The sequence below is a fragment of the Notolabrus celidotus genome, chromosome 11 (genome assembly GCF_009762535.1).
Source record: "Notolabrus celidotus isolate fNotCel1 chromosome 11, fNotCel1.pri, whole genome shotgun sequence".
In the NCBI taxonomy this organism is placed as follows: Eukaryota; Metazoa; Chordata; class Actinopteri; order Labriformes; family Labridae; genus Notolabrus; species Notolabrus celidotus.
In genome coordinates this window covers 7,181,938-7,200,190 of record NC_048282.1, presented here as the reverse complement: position 1 = coordinate 7,200,190, position 18,253 = coordinate 7,181,938, and the positions used below count along the sequence as shown (strand labels likewise).

At 40.8% G+C, this 18,253-nt stretch overlaps 1 protein-coding gene across 3 annotated transcripts in view; it reads left to right on the top strand.

Annotated features, from left to right (window-relative positions):
- Positions 1-18,253, top strand: part of mtor (mechanistic target of rapamycin kinase) — a 119,043-nt gene that overhangs the window by 80,475 nt on the left and 20,315 nt on the right. For all 3 annotated transcript variants that reach the window (XM_034695129.1, XM_034695131.1, XM_034695130.1), the window contains 6 exons: positions 2,913-2,990; positions 3,519-3,626; positions 10,789-10,914; positions 11,691-11,822; positions 15,164-15,279; positions 18,078-18,195. In XM_034695129.1, the coding sequence (XP_034551020.1) occupies positions 2,913-2,990; positions 3,519-3,626; positions 10,789-10,914; positions 11,691-11,822; positions 15,164-15,279; positions 18,078-18,195 (678 nt within the window). The remainder of the gene's footprint in view (positions 1-2,912; positions 2,991-3,518; positions 3,627-10,788; positions 10,915-11,690; positions 11,823-15,163; positions 15,280-18,077; positions 18,196-18,253) is intronic.

Sequence of the window (18,253 nt, the reverse complement as noted above, 5' to 3'; positions counted from 1 at the left end):
GGTGTGGACATGTTATGTAACTTTCTCGATTATAAATCATCAGGGTTTCAACCTCAAACAAATAAAAGAGCCCTTCACCCCCCTGTCAGCCTGTCAACAAGCTCCGGTGAGGGTGGTGTTTTCCTCAATTGATGAAGGTTAGGATATTAGATGAGCTCATGGTCCCCTGAGATGGATTTGTTCAAGCTGGATGCCAGCACGTCTAACAAACACAAGCACTGACACCAGTAAACACCTGCTCCTCCAATTTCCCTGGACTCATCCTCCATGTCTCCTTTTTCACCACAAAGCCCTGGAGACCTGCTCTCTGTGCCCCCTCATCCATCCATAGCCAGCCTCCCTCTCTCCTTTAATTTGATGATTAGATCCAGGTGTGGTCTATAGGATTGTTCATGAGCTGAATAGAGAAAGCAGACTTTTGACTCTGAGCGACAATGAGTGCGCTCAGAATGAATGGGGAGCAATGAAAAGCAGATGGAGCAAGGGTTAAAGCTTAAATGTCAACATGAGCTCAGTCTAGTCTTCCGGATGTGGTTTGTAATCCTCGCACTTAGGTTCTTTTGATTTCATCGGGCTGTTCTTTCCTCCCACTGTACCCCCAACAACCAGACGTGCTCCTGGAGTCTCACTGTGCCTCTTTGTGGAAGGTTTCACTTTACTGTGCTTTATAAATCCCCTTTGTTTGGTCTGTTCCACTGATGATGTGTACACACGGCAGCCATGGTCTCCCCGGGTGGATCAGCACCAGTCCTCTTGTGTGCATTTAATTTGTAAATTGTGTCATGGTTTCCCAAACCAGAGCCCTCTTTATGACTTCAAAGTCATGGACTTTGGAGTACCCTTGCACTTGATTTGTGAGCATTAACGTAAGGGCCTTCAAACCACAGAGACTAAAGTTCTTAATATTACTGGACCCTAACTTGTGTAAATGTAGCTGCTTGATCTTGTTACACTACATTATGAACTGCGTATATTTGAATCTTGTAACCCAGGTTGAAAGCATGTCTTCTATGTTCTAAAAGTTTTGCTGAAAGCTGTACAATTTATTCTGAAAATGTTACAAAGAAGTATTAAGCTCCACGTCAAGGTTAGACACCTTCCCTGTTAGGATGGAATGAGACAGAGATTATTGGGATTACTACAGAGGATATGGCTGCAGGGTGTAAATTGTTTCAGCAGAAGTCATACTGCAGCGCCTGTAATGGTATTCAAATGAACTAAATGAAAACATGTCATGCCACAACTTATCTGCCTTTAGACATGCCGTCAACTCAGCTGCTGACTCAAAGAGGAAAGAGGGGACAGACGCACGAGGTGGCTTATAAATGAAAATATCCTCATTATCAGCCGCTCCTTCTTTTTCCCCGTCTTCATGTTGTGAGAGAGTCGCTCGTGAAAAAATTGACATTTTCATAAAAGCTCTGCTGTTCTTTTACTTCTCAGTCTTTTGGATTATTTGCAGAGGTGCACCAACAGCATCTGCAAAACATAACCTGTGAATGTTTAATGTCTTCAGAACTTGCTGGAAAAAGTATCCCCAAAACTTCCCACAACACAACAACACAAGTGCAACCTTTTATGTAAGAGATTGGAAGATTGGGTCAGAGTTTGTTTGCGTTGCCAGAAGCCAGACACTGCATTTATCAGGAGTCGTCTGGACTGCACATTTCCAATGAGGCCCCAGCGCAGTAATTCAGGAGTAAACAGGACCCTAACTGCTTGAAGGCTGTAAAGAAGCAGCCTCATTGTCACCTCGTCCTAACCACCCTCCCACAGCCCTCCTCTTGTTGTGCATGCCTGAAGAGGTGTTGGTGCACGCCATTCTTCCTTTCCCTCCCCACAAGAAAATAATAATTGGTGGGAGTCGGCCTGAAACAGCTGTGCGTCCTTGCCTCAGAGAACTTCCTAAGTTATCCTCCCTCATTTTATCCTCCCACTAATAACAGCTCCCGAAAAATTGGCTCTAGATGCCTTAGAAATCGGCCACAAGAGTTGTGTCCTTGTTTGTCCCTTTTGCTGCTCTGGATCAGATTCTGTTTTTCCAGCCCTGAAGGTTCTTACTGGTGAAGGAATGTCTGCAGCATCCTTGAATTTGGAGAAGCGTAGTCCTTTTCGGAAAGTCAGGGATCTGGAATTCAAGAAATGACTCACTAATATACAGTATCTCACCCGAAAACAGGAAGGAAAAGAGTTTCAGGGCACGAATGTACCCTGACCGTTGGGTGAACATCAGGTTTTAAATCCTGCATCCTGGAAATGACTGGGTCTATGACTAATTGCCCACATTTTGAATTTTCTTCATCACCCTTTAGTTCTCACTTCTTCCTAATGTGCCCACAAATCTGGACTGTTTTTTAAAAATGTATCTGACATCCTCAACCGCGCTTACATAACGCTCACAGTGTTGCAGTTCATTTAACTTTTCTCATAAAAACGTTTGGCACTCACCAGCGCATCAAACCATTTTGGTTACACAAGCAAGCGTTCTAGTCCTTGTCTCACTAATGTGTCACTGTTGGCTGCTCTTTGAGTGAAAAGGGTGTGAGCAGTGAGCAATAACATGCCTTCCTTCATCTGAACAAAGTGTTTTTTATTTACAGAGTTAAGTCTAATTCAGGCTGGTCCTGATGCAAGGGTTTTTTAGGGAAGTGTAATGTTGTGTCATGATGCATTCGGGTGTCAAGCTGTGTTTACGTTGGTGTTGTTTGCTTTATAAAACAGTTTTAGAGGCACTTTGGGAGGCTACTAAGTCAAGGCTCTGATTAAACGGCTGTTAAGCTACATAAATGCATCAGTGCACCATTCATTCAGAATATATTGACATCTGGAAGAAACTGTGTGGAATGAAAGTGAAGGGTTAGGAGTGAGTGAATAAACTATTTTATATTGTCTTTGTTTTTTTCTCTATTCAGTGTATTGACAAAGCAAGAGACCTCCTGGATGCCGAGCTGACGGCCATGGCTGGAGAGAGCTACAGTCGTGCCTACGGGGTAAGTGCTCCTCAGAGACGGCCAAATATTCAACACCTGGCTTCAGTTGACTGTCTCATTTTTCAGAACTTTCACGTGGAGAGGGATTATTTCACAGCAACGAAATGTTCTTCAAGTGATGATGTAAAAATATACATTTTATAGTTCCTCCACACGCTCTGTGCGTCTATACTGTCGTAAAGATATGTAATACTATCCAAGCAGAATTCAAGATGATTGACAATAGATGTTCTCAGGCGGGCATCGATGTCATGGATACTGTTGCATATGGAAGACGTAAATTCAGCCGTCATGTGGAGACGACCGACTTTCTCTGACAGATGCAACAAGAGGATGAATACTTAGTTTATTGAGTTCATTCTTTTAAAAATACTCATTAATTTACAGCCCTGTATGATGGTTTCATTTTGGACAGAAGGGGCTTTAGTCTCAGCTAGTAAACAGACAGCTACAACAATAATGATTAATGTGCTGGTAGAAATAAATGTGTGTGTGTGTGTGTGTGTGTGTGTGTGTTTCTGTTCCTAGGCGATGGTGTCTTGCCAGATGCTATCAGAGCTGGAGGAAGTGATTCAGTACAAGCTGGTGCCTGAGAGGAGGGACATCATCAGGGAGACATGGTGGGAGAGGCTTCAGGTAACTATGAGGCATGATACATGGACGCACACTCACACTCTCACTCTCTCACACACACACACTTACTTGCTCTCTCTCACTCTCTCTCACGTGCAACTGCCAGTGTAAAGCAGATGTTTGAAAGCCTACTGTTACTAATGGGAAACATTACAAAGCAGACACAATGCTTCCATGCAAAGACCTTTGCTAGTAACTCAGTGAGTAAGGATTCACCATCCTACATGGTTAGAAAGTGTATATGTACATTTATTAAAGTAGAATCATTTCTGACTCTGGAAAGCCTCATTTATACTTATTTAGCAGACTTCAGGTAAAATTAGAATTAAGTCAAAGATATCTTCTTCATGCAGCCAGGTCTTGCTACAATCTGTCCATAGTGGTGAACTTGCCTTAGGGGCACCACAGGAATCTTTGGCCACAAGAAAAAAACATTACATAGAGGCCACACTGTGCAATTTCTGAAAGCACTCCTCCAGAGCCTGCACTGCCTGTTCAAAACTTTAAAAACAGTGCATCTGCAGGCTTGCAGTTTAATACTTTGATTTTTACTGATACTGAACTGCACATATGTAGGACTTGACAGGCATGCATGCAAAAAATGCATACTGTGGAATTCGCTATTTGATGTAAGACTGATGCTTTCTAAAAATAAATGTGATAAAGGTCATCTTTTACTTTGAGAGAAAAGCCTACTGACCTGAGGATGCATCTCTTGTTTCTTTTGCACGAGGCAGAGGCACAGTCAACAGATTGAGACTGGACACTGCACTGTTTCAGGGTCACTTAAAAGGATGGTATAATGTACCTACTGATGTAGAAAGAGTATCAAATGTTAATCAACATCAACAATTAGGGTAGAACAGTAACCTTTTTCAATACAGTCCAAGCTAACGAGGAACTTTTCAACACTCCAGGCTGCAAGAGCGGTGTATCCAAAACTCTTTTTACCCATTTCAAGACGCACTTTGGGGACCAAAAGCAAAAACAAACTTTGTGACTGGGTCACAGAGCAGAGAATGTAGCTTCCAGTTTTTTTTTAAATGAATAAAATCACATAAATACGAAGGAAGCAAGTTAAGAATTGCCTTATAAACAAGGACAGGCCAGTGATGTAGCCTACGGGTAGACAATGCAGACCTGTCAACTCGAGCATACAGGGAGCAGTGATGGCTTAGAGATTTAACACTTGTAATGAACCTCAGAGCTCCATGAAAAATGGTATCCAGAGAGTGAAGGCATTGAGCTGATGCAAAACATCACCATAATCAATCAGAGGCATGAGAGTAGCAGCAGCAAGTTTTTTTCTTTGTGACCTGAGCAACATCTCCATGACTCTTGTTCTGTTTGAATCTCTCTTCCATTACAGCAGTTGTGGTGATCATTTGCTGTAATGATCCACAATCTAATGTTTCCCACTGAATGCATTACTGAGTAACCACACGTTTACCTTTGATTTTTGGGGTTTCTGCTGCTAGTCATGTAACTAGCTGCTTATATAAGACATCACTTGTGGCAGAGGAGGTTGATGTGAACTGAACATCAATGCTCATTACGCCGCCATAAACCTTTGGCTGCATGTTGAGGAACTGATACCAGATTTGTACCTAGCTCATAAAAGAATCCCCTCAGTTGTTCTTTATGTTTTGGACAAAAACAGAAGGTCATGACTTGGGTGACGATCGTTAAAGCTGACCCCTCGCCCCCTCCTAAAAAACACATTAAAACATAAGATCCATTTTGGTTTGAAAGTTCCCCCTTATGCCATCACCCGCATTCAATGAAAAAGTGTGGCTTATTTTGTTGAACCCAAGCTGTAACCAAATCTTCCAGCTTCCTCAGACTGATTATGATTACTGCTATTATCATTATTAAAGACGGGCTGACGAACCACTCATCCACAACCAGTTGGGAAAAATTTTGCCGCCAGCAAATGTTTTGGAATTTAAGACGGATGCCATCCAATCTCGGATGAGTTCATGTCTGAATGTCCTTGCCTTGTACCAACATGTTGATTGACAATGCTAATATAAGTCGGGTAGATAAACTTGTAAGCCATTTGGTTGTGATGCACCATTCCTGGTAGTCGACATCACGGCTGAGCTTTGCAGTTCAATGCCGCATGTATAATTGAACTTACACTTATTCCATGTGAGCGTTCCTGCCTCTCGTCTCCTGTTCAGATGTTCATGACATTTTGGAAAAATCAAAACCTAAGAAAACAAAAACATGCCCTGTTCTTGCCCTCTGCCCAACTTAAGCCAAGGAGATTATATTAAATACAGAGTACTCTGTGCACAGGCCTGTTGAGGAGGCCCCAGGACACGGTTTGGAAATTAAATATGTTGTGACTCTAAAAAGCCATTAATACTACTCTAAGTGAAGATACCAGAGCACTTAAAGGACACAAAAACTGTGCACTTATCTTGCTAGCATTTCATAGTTTCCACAATGTATTTTCTGTATGTGTATTTTCTATTAAATCAATCAATCAATCAGACTTTCTTTATAAAGCTATTTTCATACAATGACATTGTAACACCTTTGTGTTACAATGTCATTGTATGAGAACAGCTGTACATAAAAACAACTTATAATTTAGTAAATAAAAAAGAAAGAAAGATATATCTATATAAAAATAAAAAGACCCCCCCATCCTAATCCCAACGCCGGCCGGACTCCATACCCACTCCATAATCCTAAAGTTAAGAACACAATATACGCAATAATAATAATAATAATAATAATAATAATAATAATAATAACAATAATAATAATAATAACAATGAAAATAAAATTAATTAATTAATTAATGAAAAATATTGCTGAACAAACTGAGGTAACGCTCATATGATATATTAAAGGTGACATATCATGCAAAATGGACTTTTTAATGGTTCTCTACCTGAAATATGTGTCCCTGGCATGTCTACAAACCCCCCGAGAATGAAAAAAATCCATTCTGCCCCTGTTTTGATTTCTCCACCTTTCTGTAAATGTGTGTGAAACGAGCCGTTTCAGACTTCCGTGTTTTTGTTACGTAACATCAATATCCGGTCTGTCACGGAGTCAGAGCTCGGAGCTTGTTCAGCCCATAGACTGTATAAAATAATACTGAATCCCCCCTCCGTTTTTCATTACCTGCACAAATGTGTGCTAACAAGGAGCTTAGGAGGGAGGCATGCTAGTTGTAGGCTGTCTTAATAAACACAAAGGTCGGTTTTACTCCCCATGTCTGCAGATTTGAAGATCTAGTGGATGATTTTGATAAGTGCTAGCGCTAGTTAGCATAGCTACATAGCTACATGTCGTAGCTGTAGCTGTGTACCAAGACACACGTCGACATACTGACAAATAAAACAACAAGAAACACAGAATCTGTGACCAATCCTTCAGAAAAGGTCCCGCTGCCTTTCTGGCAGAGGTCGGTTTTACTCCCCACGTCTGCAGATTTGAAGATCTAGTGGATGATTTTTATTTGTCATGGATAAGTGCTAGCGCTAATTAGCATAGCCACATAGCTACATGTTCATAGCTGTAGCTGTAGCTGTGTACCAAGACACACGTCAACATACTGACAAATAAAACAACAAGAAACACAGAATCTGTGACCAATCCTTCAGAAAGGTCCTGCTGCCTTTCTGGCAGAGGTCGGTTTTACTCCCCAGGCCTGCAGATTTGAAGATCTAGTGGATGATTTTTATTTATCATGGATAAGTGCTAGCGCTAGTTAGCATAGCCACATAGCTACATGTTTGTAGCTGTGTACCAAGACACACGTCTACATACTGATAAATAAAACAACAAGAAACACTAAATCTGTGTAAATCAACAAGAAACACTAAATCTGGATCAGATTCAGAGGGTTGAAGTAACGTGATCTCTGAGCAGCCGTGTATATTCAGCCAACATGTAAACATTAGATCAACGTGCTGGACAGCCGAGGCACATCCACTTCCTGAGGGGGCGTGGTCAGAGAGAAAACAGAGTGTTCTGAGGAGGACTGAAGAAGAGGGCTTTTCAGGCATGCCAAAATCTGATTTCAAAGTGTTTTTTTGAGCATAAACTTTAGAGACATGTTTTGGGGACCTCTTAGACCAGTATATATTGATGAAAAAAGCGTGATATGTCACCTTTAATGAGAAAACACTGGAGGTAAAATACGATGTTAATACTCAACACAGGAAATGAAACATGCCAAAATAGAATACATTTCTAAGATAATAAAACACTAAAATGTTAAACCATTAAAATAGAATAAGATGCTGTGCTTAAAGTAGATAAATAAATCAATAAATCAATAAAATAAAATAAAAAGTTAAAACAATTTGACCTAGATAATATATACATAATTAAATAAAGTAAGGTGAAATAAAACTGTCTTGAGAATAAAACTCAGGTTTAAAGAAAGACTAAAAGGTAGTTCTTGAGTTTGCTTTTTACAATGTACTTTCTGTATGTGCAGTCTGTTATACTTGACTAAACTCACCTTTCATACATAATAGCATGCAGCCCAAAGTGCATCACAAGAAGAGGAAGATAAAAAGAGAAATTGACAACAACAGTAATGAAAAAAATTTAAAATGTTAATAAGATAATAAAATGAAAAGATTAAAAATCAACAGATTGAAAACACTAAAATGAATAGAAGTCATTAAAATAAATCAAATTTGAATAATGTGAATTGTTAATTGATCGTCTACAGACTTGGCTTGACCATTCAATGCAAACCACTACACACAATCATTCTTGTAAGATGAAGATACTCTAAAACAGCTTGACCTTTTCTGTTCATAAAAGACAGGGGTTGGTTGGAGGAGGTATCTAAGTTCAGGCCGGATCCTCCTGACCAGCAGGCAGAGTTCATGATAGCAGCACTCGGCTGGAGCTGCAGTGCCTGACAGGTTTCTCCTCTCTGCAGTGATTTATGGGAAGCTAGCCTCACACATTTGTCAGGGAGTCCCTATCCTGCTCCTCTATGCTTCCCTCCTCTCTCTAACAGCCTCTCCCTGATCAAAGGGTCGAGGTTTGGTCAAGAGTGAATGATAACACTGCCTCCCACTGCTCCTGGGTAAATGATTGACTTCTTGCACTTCCATCACTGTGAGAACCTGATTGACTTTAGGACTCCAAGGTGGAGGTTTTTCTTTGAAACTGTGGGTCTTCATTGGCTCCCTGCTCTGTCTTGTGTCTGTGTCTCTGTTGATGCAGATCGAAGAACGTTTTTTACTTTCCTCCTAGCCAAGGTTGAAGACAGGGTCAAAATCATCCCTTTGCTCCTCTGCACACATTTAGATTGATATATCTCACACCTAAATTGGACCCATTTAACAATATATGGTTTTCCAGCACATTTGGTAATAGGTAATACAATTGATTTGAGCTTGTTTGGACAGAGAAAATCCAAAATTCATAAAAAGCAGGAAAATGCCTGTTCACCAAGGTGTAGATGTGATCAGAACGTGATTAACTCTGCCTCATATTGTCTTCAGATCGTATACAGTTATTAGTGTGCGTCTTTGCATGCACATAGACACTGATATTGTTATCCTTCTTTTCCCTCTGACTGCATGTTGTTCTCTGGAGAGGAGAGATCACACTTCAGTGAGGATAACATGAATGCAAAAAAGTACAGGTGTAATCAGAGAGGCAGGATTGTGTTGTTTATTTGTATTAGAGGTCTGCATACATATTTGATTAAATAACCATGAGTAAGTCATCAATCAATCAATCAAGCTTTATTTGTAAAGCATCTTTCATACAAGTCAAATGTAACCCAAAGTGCTTTGCTTGAATAAATAAAAATAAAATAAACAGTTCAAATTAATAAAATAATGAAACAACATTAGGATCAATATAGTAGTAAAACGTAAATTACAAAAATTGTTAGACCCTACATAAAAGCCAAGCGGCAACCTCCGGTCTAAAAATATTAGTCCAATGCGGAAGTGCTAAAAACTGCAGTTCATCAAGGATCTGCTTGAAGCTGGCTCCAGAAGTACCGGAAACCACATACACACCAATTCAAAAAAAGCTGATCTATACAGCAGAAATAAACATGTTTACAGTCTGGTACAAAAGACGAGTGGAGGGGGAGTTTCTAACGTACAGTAGTTAACAGAGGCAGGAAGGGGTAACATGTTTGGAACAAGAAACAATGGTCCACAGTCAAAGTCAGATCAGGATGTTTGAGTTAATGGTACACATTTTCGACCACTTGTCCACCATTATGCCTCCACTTACACTCAGTAGTTCCTCTCAGTCAAGCAGCATGAACTTGATAATTTGGCATTTCCTTGAAGCCTCTCCGCAGAATGATGTCAGGGTGTTTTTGCAGTTAGATCCAGACTAAACTGTTTTAGTCTTTTCAACCACTTGACAGTTCCTTTCGGACGGCTGCACTCAGCCCTTTATCCTATCATGTTAAGCCTACTTAAAAAAATTATAGCGTTTAATTCTGGCCTCGCTTTCTGACCACTCACTAAAAGACTACTTCCAACATGTTTTTGCCATTTAAGGTTACAGATAAAGTCAACACTGCATGAAAGAGCTTAAACTAAGAAGCAACCAAATCAGTGCTGCTCTCAAGTTATTGCATGAAAACAAAATCAGCAGTGCTTATTTAAAGACTTGATTTGATGCTGGTAGGTTCCAACTCTTCCTCGTGTTCGTGTTTGCAGTCACAGTACATCTGTGGCCCCTTTAATGAAATGTTAAGTTTGTTTAGTCTACCCTGCAGGTTTGTCTTTAATCTGAGTCACATATAGGGGATCATACAGCACATAGTATTTTTCATCAAGCTGGATTACTGCAGCGTCTCATCTGCCTGCCTCTGCAGCACTGTGTTATATCACGGTGATGAGGTCATTAAAGTTGAGGTTAGCAGAATATTTAATAGAGGAAGTCAGTGAGCTGCACTCTGAAATATATGAATACAGACTTGTGCTGTATGATTTTCTGGCACGTGAACCTGTGCTCACGTGCACATGTTTAAGACAGGGACCACTGGTTGTAATAGCAGCCCCCTTGGGTTTCATCTGTACCCCCCTCTCACGTGCGTTCTCTCTCTTTGAGTTTAACGAGCAGGTCCTCTCTTTGAAGGCAATAAGAGAGAGTCATGTGTTTAACCTGTCTTTCCCTGTGATGCTTGTGTGTGTTCCTCCAGGGATGTCAGCGGATCGTGGAGGACTGGCAGAGGATCCTGATGGTCAGATCTCTCGTCATCAGCCCTCATGAGGACATGAGGACGTGGCTGAAGTATGCCAGTCTCTGTGGGAAGAGTGGACGCCTGGTCAGTGCATTGACATATATGAACAAAGATCTCAGTATCCTCTAATCTGCCCCGAGATCATGCATAGCTAATCATAATCCCGTAACATTCAGAAGGAATAAATCAGAGGTGATTAGATCAGTCTTGTGAAACGGAAAAAGGAAGTCGAGCTCCGACAAACTTAAGTGCAACCATGAACTCAAGCCATGAAATTCAACTTCATTTCAACCTCTCCTCAGTTGGCGTTGATGAAAGTAGCACAGTTTCCTCGACGACACTGTTTAGAAACCTGAGCCTGCATATCTGCAAAATTCAATTGGTGCAATTTTCCATCCTTGACCTCACTGTTGTTCTAATTGATTGCACAGGGTGGCAGACAATCATCCAGTTTTCCTCTTTAAGAGCACTGCCTTGTTGCATTTACATAGAAACACACAGAACGACATCATCTGAAGGTATGATGTCACTGAAAACCTGGATCTGATTGGCCAACGTTTAACAGAGCAGGAAGCAGGATTATGAGGGGTTGGAAAGAATGACCCCCGTATGAGTTTTTGCCTCTCTATGTCTTATAAGATTTTTAAATTTACACTTCATAAAGTACCTTCTGATATGCTGACCTGTTGAGTTTTCTCCTCTTTTGTTACAGACTTAGAAAAGTTGTATCAATGTAGAAGTTTGATCAAGCCCTAAATGTCTCGGGGTCCCCAAAAACTTTCCAGTTTCCTCTTTTCACTACAAACCCTCTGGTGCTTCATCTGTTCCCTCTGCTCCTGTTCTTCTCTACACACCAACAGGCTCTGGCCCACAAAACCCTGGTGCTCCTTCTTGGTGTCGACCCCTCCAAGCAACTTGATCATCCACTGCCCACAGCCCACCCACACGTCACCTACGCTTACATGAAGTACATGTGGAAGAGTACCCGCAAGGTAGGAACAAACTTTTGTCAAGTTAAGATTTGATACATTCTGTTTGTTTTTATCTTTTAAAGAAGATTTCAAACTTTACAAAAGTGAGGGGAGAACTTTTGAAACATAGCAAAGGGCATCTCAGACCGTAAAGACTCGTTACGGGTATTGTGCTTACGTGCAAACTTTAAGTGCAACATCAGGCAACAATCAGTTTTAAATATGCCAGTGAGCTTAAATTACTGCCATCTCAGTGGCATAAACAGCTAATTAATTTAATGCTGTGAGAGAAACATCCTGAGAAACATTAACACCAACAAACCACATCTGTAACAAAGGAAACAGAATGACTATTAAATATCAATCTGGGGACTGTAAAGTCAAGCCTGAACAATCGCTCCCACCAGGATCCCTCAGAGTAATTTAGTGAGACTGAGCTTTAAATAATACAAAGACCTCCAGCCAAAGGAAAAACACTCAACCCGCCTTCATATAGGAATGAACGAAGACTGCTTATTACATTAATTGGTGAGTTATTATATTTCAAGTAAATAGTTTGTTGAAGTTGTCTAATCTTGTTTCAAGGTCAATCTGTCAGTTTGACTTCTTTTTTTTCAAAGCGTCTTTGTTAAAGTTTGAGCTACACTACCAGTCAAAAGTTTGGAAACACCTTCTCATTCAAGGGTTTGTATTTACTTTAATTATTTGAAACATTGTAGTTTATTTATGAAGACATCAAAACTACGAAAGAACATATATGGAATTATTGAATGAACAAAAAAGTGTTCAACAAAGCAGAATATATTTTATATTTTAGATTCTGTAAAGTAGCCCCCTTTTTCCTTCATGACAGCTTTGCACACTCTTGGTATTCTCTCAGTCTGCTTCATGAAGTGGTCTCCTGGAATGGTTTCTAATTAACATGAGCCTTGTCAAGAGTTCATTTGTAGAATGACTTTCCTTCTTAATATGCTTGAGACCATCAGTTGTGTTGTTCAGAGGTAGGGTTAGTACACAATGGATAGCCCTATTTGACTACTGTTGTAATCCAGATTATGGCAAAACCAGATTATTTCATTGTTTTGATGTCTTCAGTATTAATCTACAATGTTGAAAATAATTAAAATAAATAAAAAACATTGAATGAGAAGGTGTGTCCAAACTTTTGACTGGTAGTGTATATCAGGGACATCTCGTACATTTCTGATTGTTGGCAAACAGAAACATATCTCAGCTTGTTGTGTTGAAATTTATATCTTGGAAGCAACAGCTGCTCAACAAAACATCTTAATTGTGAACATGTTTGTAATGAAGTTTGTTCATAATGATTAAAGTCAGATTTGTATTTCATCTGGATGTGTCATAGCAGTTCTCAGTTCAGAAGAATGTTATTGTATTTTTCAAGATTTGCACGTGCTGCTCCATTAATGTGAAGGAGCTGACAGAGTATTTATAAACCTGCAGATGCTTGCACATATCATAGACTTTGATTGAATACACACCACTCGCTCAGATCTCGTAGAGTCTCCAAGTTTAGCTTCATTTCGTGTAATTTCTCTGAGGTTTGGATATTCAGTCATAAAAGTCTGAGTTCATCGGTGAAACTAACTCAGCTGTTACAATAGATGAATGTTGTTGTTATTAATCTTTCATACCCATGACGACAGTGCATGAGGTAAGCCTCTGTTAAAAGGTTACTAATAAATGTTAGTATTTATTCATAAACATTCAGACACAAAACCACCTGCCAAACCTCCAGCAGCCTTGGCCTGATATTATACTGTATGTTTCAAATTACATGTCAACAGTGCAGCGTGGGATCTGCACTGCGCCATTTATCTACCAAACACACACATATACACTCATTGACAAACAATATATATGCCCCCAGGCACACATAAACAGAACCATGTTTATTACTAGGTGTTGAATAGGTCTCATTAGGGCGTTTAGGTAAGTGTGAGCAAAAGCCTCGCTGCTGCTAGGGCCAGCTGCAATAGACACTGTTCATATCAGGATACAGAAGTACGCACGCACGCACGCACGCACGCACGCACGCACGCACGCACGCACGCACGCACGCACGCACGCACGCACGCACGCACGCACGCACGCACGCACGCACGCACGCACGCACGCACAAGTCCGTTTTGTGTCACTCATCACACTTGCTGAGTAACTTTACAACACTGGGTCCTTTATCAGGGCTAATTAATATGAAGTAGATGTAAGAGCCTGCCAGCAGCACATCACAGTCATCACACAGTGTAACAATAACAGAGGTGTTTTTACCCAGAGGGCCTCTGGTGAGTCTATTAATGCTGATACAGTATGTAATGCGCTGCATTGTACGGGACAGTCGGCTCCTGAGAAGCAGCAGGATGATGACAGCTCGGGCAGAACAGAGCTGCTAGATTTGCTACATTGCACTTTCCAATTCAACGTCTGTGAGATGCACAATCAGTTACACTGGCCGACTATGGAGGAAAAAATAAAAACCAATATCCTGAACTTCATGCATAACGCAGTCTGGAAAAATACTTTTTTCAAGAAAAACGGGTCTACAAATGTTCGTGCCACAAGCATACCACACAACAAGTGAGTTCAGAGCTCATTGCCTTACCAAGCCCAAGGTCAAATTCCTTGATGCAAACTGTTTTATAGAGAGGGTTTACTGCCTGATATACGCTTCCCATCGCAAACAGAAAACTCAAGGACAACATGTCTTTTAAAAAAGTCATCAAAAGATTTTTTTAAGCTTGAGATAGACTCAACTATTATCCGTTGTGATCTTCTGACGGTCTATTTCTCTTTTTAGATTATTTTCCTCAGGGTTGTTATGGCTTGTTTAATGTTCAGAATATTTTTTATAATATCTTTTTAAGATGTTTTAAATTGTGAGGCCTTAAATTACTGTTTTTTATTGTTGTTGTATGTGGACCCCAGGAAGACTAGCAATCACTTTATGTAAGCTAATGGAGATCCGAATAAAGAATAAAGCTAACAAAATCTAGTTGTCCTTGGAATGAGCAGTACACTTGTGATGTACCTGTCACTGGTAGGATGTTGAGACTACACTAAAACACAGTTTTTCATTATTATTAACAACCAAACAAATCAATAATAATTCTTAGACATAAGGCTTCTCATTTTCATCTTCAAATGCTCTCTGCTCTCACACTTGTCCTCCTTTATTATGTGGCAGACTGAATCTTGTTGCAAACTGAAAGGAGAGCATGTATGCTGCTCCATGCAAGCTGTAAGAAAAAACATAATCCCAAATAGACGGTGTCTGTTTAAAAGCTTCTTGAAGTCCCTTTGAACTCTCAGCTAACGTTGGTATTTGTATTGTTTCTCTGCAGATTGATGCCTTCCAGCACATGCAGCACTTTGTGCAGGGTATGCAGCAGCAGGCCCAGCACGCTATAGCAGCTGAAGACCAGCAGCACAAACTGGAGCTCCACAAACTCATGGCCAGGTCTGTTGCCTTCCCAGTTCAGGTTCTGTATGCAGCTGATTAGTATATATACAGGTATTCACCTGATATTGTGACACTTTGACTCTTGATATCAGTCTTCAAAGACTGATAAAGATAACTTGCACATCACTGTGGTTGAACAACAGACCTGTGTGTCTTATATAAACTAACATTACTCAGAGACCTGACATGAGGACATGTTCAGAGGCAGCAGATAAAGGTGGAGTAAGAAGATTAGGAAAAAATGAGACAGTGGACAATAGAGAGACCCACAGCTTTCAGCTGTTATGTAACTGCATAGATCACAACCCAGCAGACTGCAATATCAGATCCTGTCATAGATAGAGTAGATGAAGGGAGCAAAAACAAGGATTAAAACTAGAATACTAAAGCTTTCTTATTTTATTACTTTTGACCATTAAGAGTTCTATAAAGGTGGACACTCTGAGTGTCTTGTTCCTTTGCAAATAAAACCTGAGAAAGTCCAGAGGCAAAGTCAGATTTACCAAAAAGGAAAGCCAGTGCACCATTATGCATTCAGAAGTGGTTTGATACTATTAGTTGTGTCCGTTCTCTGGCCCCAGCACAATGGAGAAATCACAAAGCACCGTGCTGAAATAAGGAAAAAGTAACCTCATGCATTTCCTTCCCTCGTGTTGTGAACACAGAGGGTCGTGTACAGTTCGTTCAGCTTCTTTTCCATGAGCATGACCAAATCTGGCAAAGCACCTTGTCCTTGTCCCTTGGCGTCCCTTGGACTTTTAATTTCTGGCTGGATTCTTTGATGTCTCACCTCAAATTTCACAATAAAAAGTCCCCTTGTGACAGTTTGTCCCGAACAGCTCCTTATCACAAACATGACACAGTGGCGTGCAGCTGCACCTCTTCCACTGGGTGTTGTGCTCGGCTGACAGCGCTGGCACACCTTTGGCATCTTTCCACCATCATCACTTGAAGTGACTGCAGGACAGATACAGTCTGTTTCAAACTGTTGTCAGGACAACACCCATTCTGTGAAAACCTTGACATTTTAATAACTATCATGTGTTTTCAGACAGCGATGACGGCAATTAGAAAATGGAAAGTTCCTCATAATTGCTTGGAACGACTTCAAAGTCTTAAAGGAGTAGTTTGAATCATCTTGTTAGCAAATGGAAATATTTGAACAGGATGTCCAAAGTATCTTCTTCTGATTTGTCGGCGGTCTACCAGCGCAGGAGAGAAAACCATTACTTTGAGAGAATGTATCTGCAGTGCATTGTGCTGGTCAAACAATTCAAAACAAGTAGGAGGTGTGACCTGGGTGCAGACAGGTATAATCATGGCACAGTAAATCATACAGTAGTCTCATCTGGCCTTGTGCACAAACACACATCAGTCAGGTGCACCCTCCCATTCCATAAATCAGAAATGACAACACAGCAGCGTGACAACAGGCAGAAGGGGCTTTTTTTTATCTTTGCATCTTTCCCAGAAGTGACTATGGCAGCCTGAGGAATGCATGTCAGGGAAAACACCTGTAAAATGGGAGTCAGGACGAGTTCTCTCCAGACGTGCTGACACACTTTTTTGAATACAGGTCGGCTGTGTGGTATGGAGCACACCTGGACTGCTCACGTCCACACAATCACATGGATGCCTCCACTCTCTCCCAGAAGAATCCAGAGTTATTTTACCGCTACTTAAACCGTGATCTATAACCCTGGCGTCTCCTGTCAATAAACATGTTGTTCCAACGTCCCTGAACACCTCGTCCTCCTCCTGCTTTTCCCCTTAAAATTCAACCTGTTAACAGTTTACAGAAACTCTTTGACATAGCTGAACTCAAACTGTACACTCTCATGGAAAAGCACTCAGAGGACATGACGTAATCCTGGACAACAATTTATTGGAGGTGCTTTGCAAACAGTATTCAGTCTGCTCATGCTGGGGTTGACAACACGGTTCTTGCCAGTCACTCAGTTGTATGTGAATTATATGTCTTGGCCTTGCAAAAAACAACTAGTTCAAGTGTTGCCTGTAGCCATCTGTTTATGAGGGTGACGGATCCAGCAAAGTCTTCCTCAGGGATGCCTCAGAACACACTGTCGGATTAGATTAAAGGAAAAGTTGCAGAGTAATTGAAAATCTGCTGATGTGATCCCAGAACTTTTCAGCAGATGATTGCCTCAGGTAGTGAATCTTCTGATAGATGCCTGAATGATTTTCAAGTCTTGTGTGATTATCTCACTCCTTGTAAACGGACTACCCCTGGGTGCACTGAATGCCACTGCCAGCTCTTTATAAGCAATGACAACATAAGCTGGGTTATAAACTCATGATGAGGTGCCTCTGTATCCTTCCTGCTAATGTTGTCATGTAGTCGGTGAATTACTGCAGAGCTTCTATTACAGCTTTGTCCTCTGGCCTCACTAACTTTTCTGGACTCACAGGATGTCTGAAGATGGCTTTCTGGTGCCAGAAACAGTCATAGTATATTAGTGTTTACAGAGGAAGTTCAAGAGCATCACTGGTCGAGTACCAGCTCATTTTAAAGCGCAGTGACATTAATGTGGGGGGAAACTACAGAGCAGAGCAAAGTTGAATAAGCCTACAGTAGAACTTAGTGTTTCCTATATTTACTTTTTGCTTAACTGGTTAGTAAATGTATGATGTCTGGACCACTGCTGTTTTCTAAGGATTTAAATAAACTAAATAAATGAATGAATTATTGATACTAAGTTTTATGACTGCGGATATAAAAGGAACATGTATGATGTGCCCCCCTCTGAGTCTCTGTCCCTCTTTCTTCTGTTTAGATGTTTCTTGAAGCTCGGGGAGTGGCAGCTCAGTCTGCAGGGCATCAACGAGAGCACCATCCCCAAAGTCCTGCAGTATTACAGCCACTCCACTGAGCATGACCGTAACTGGTACAAGGTCAGTCCCTCCCTCTCAACTCTAACCTTTCACTTCTGACTCCTCTGTGGCCTCGGTA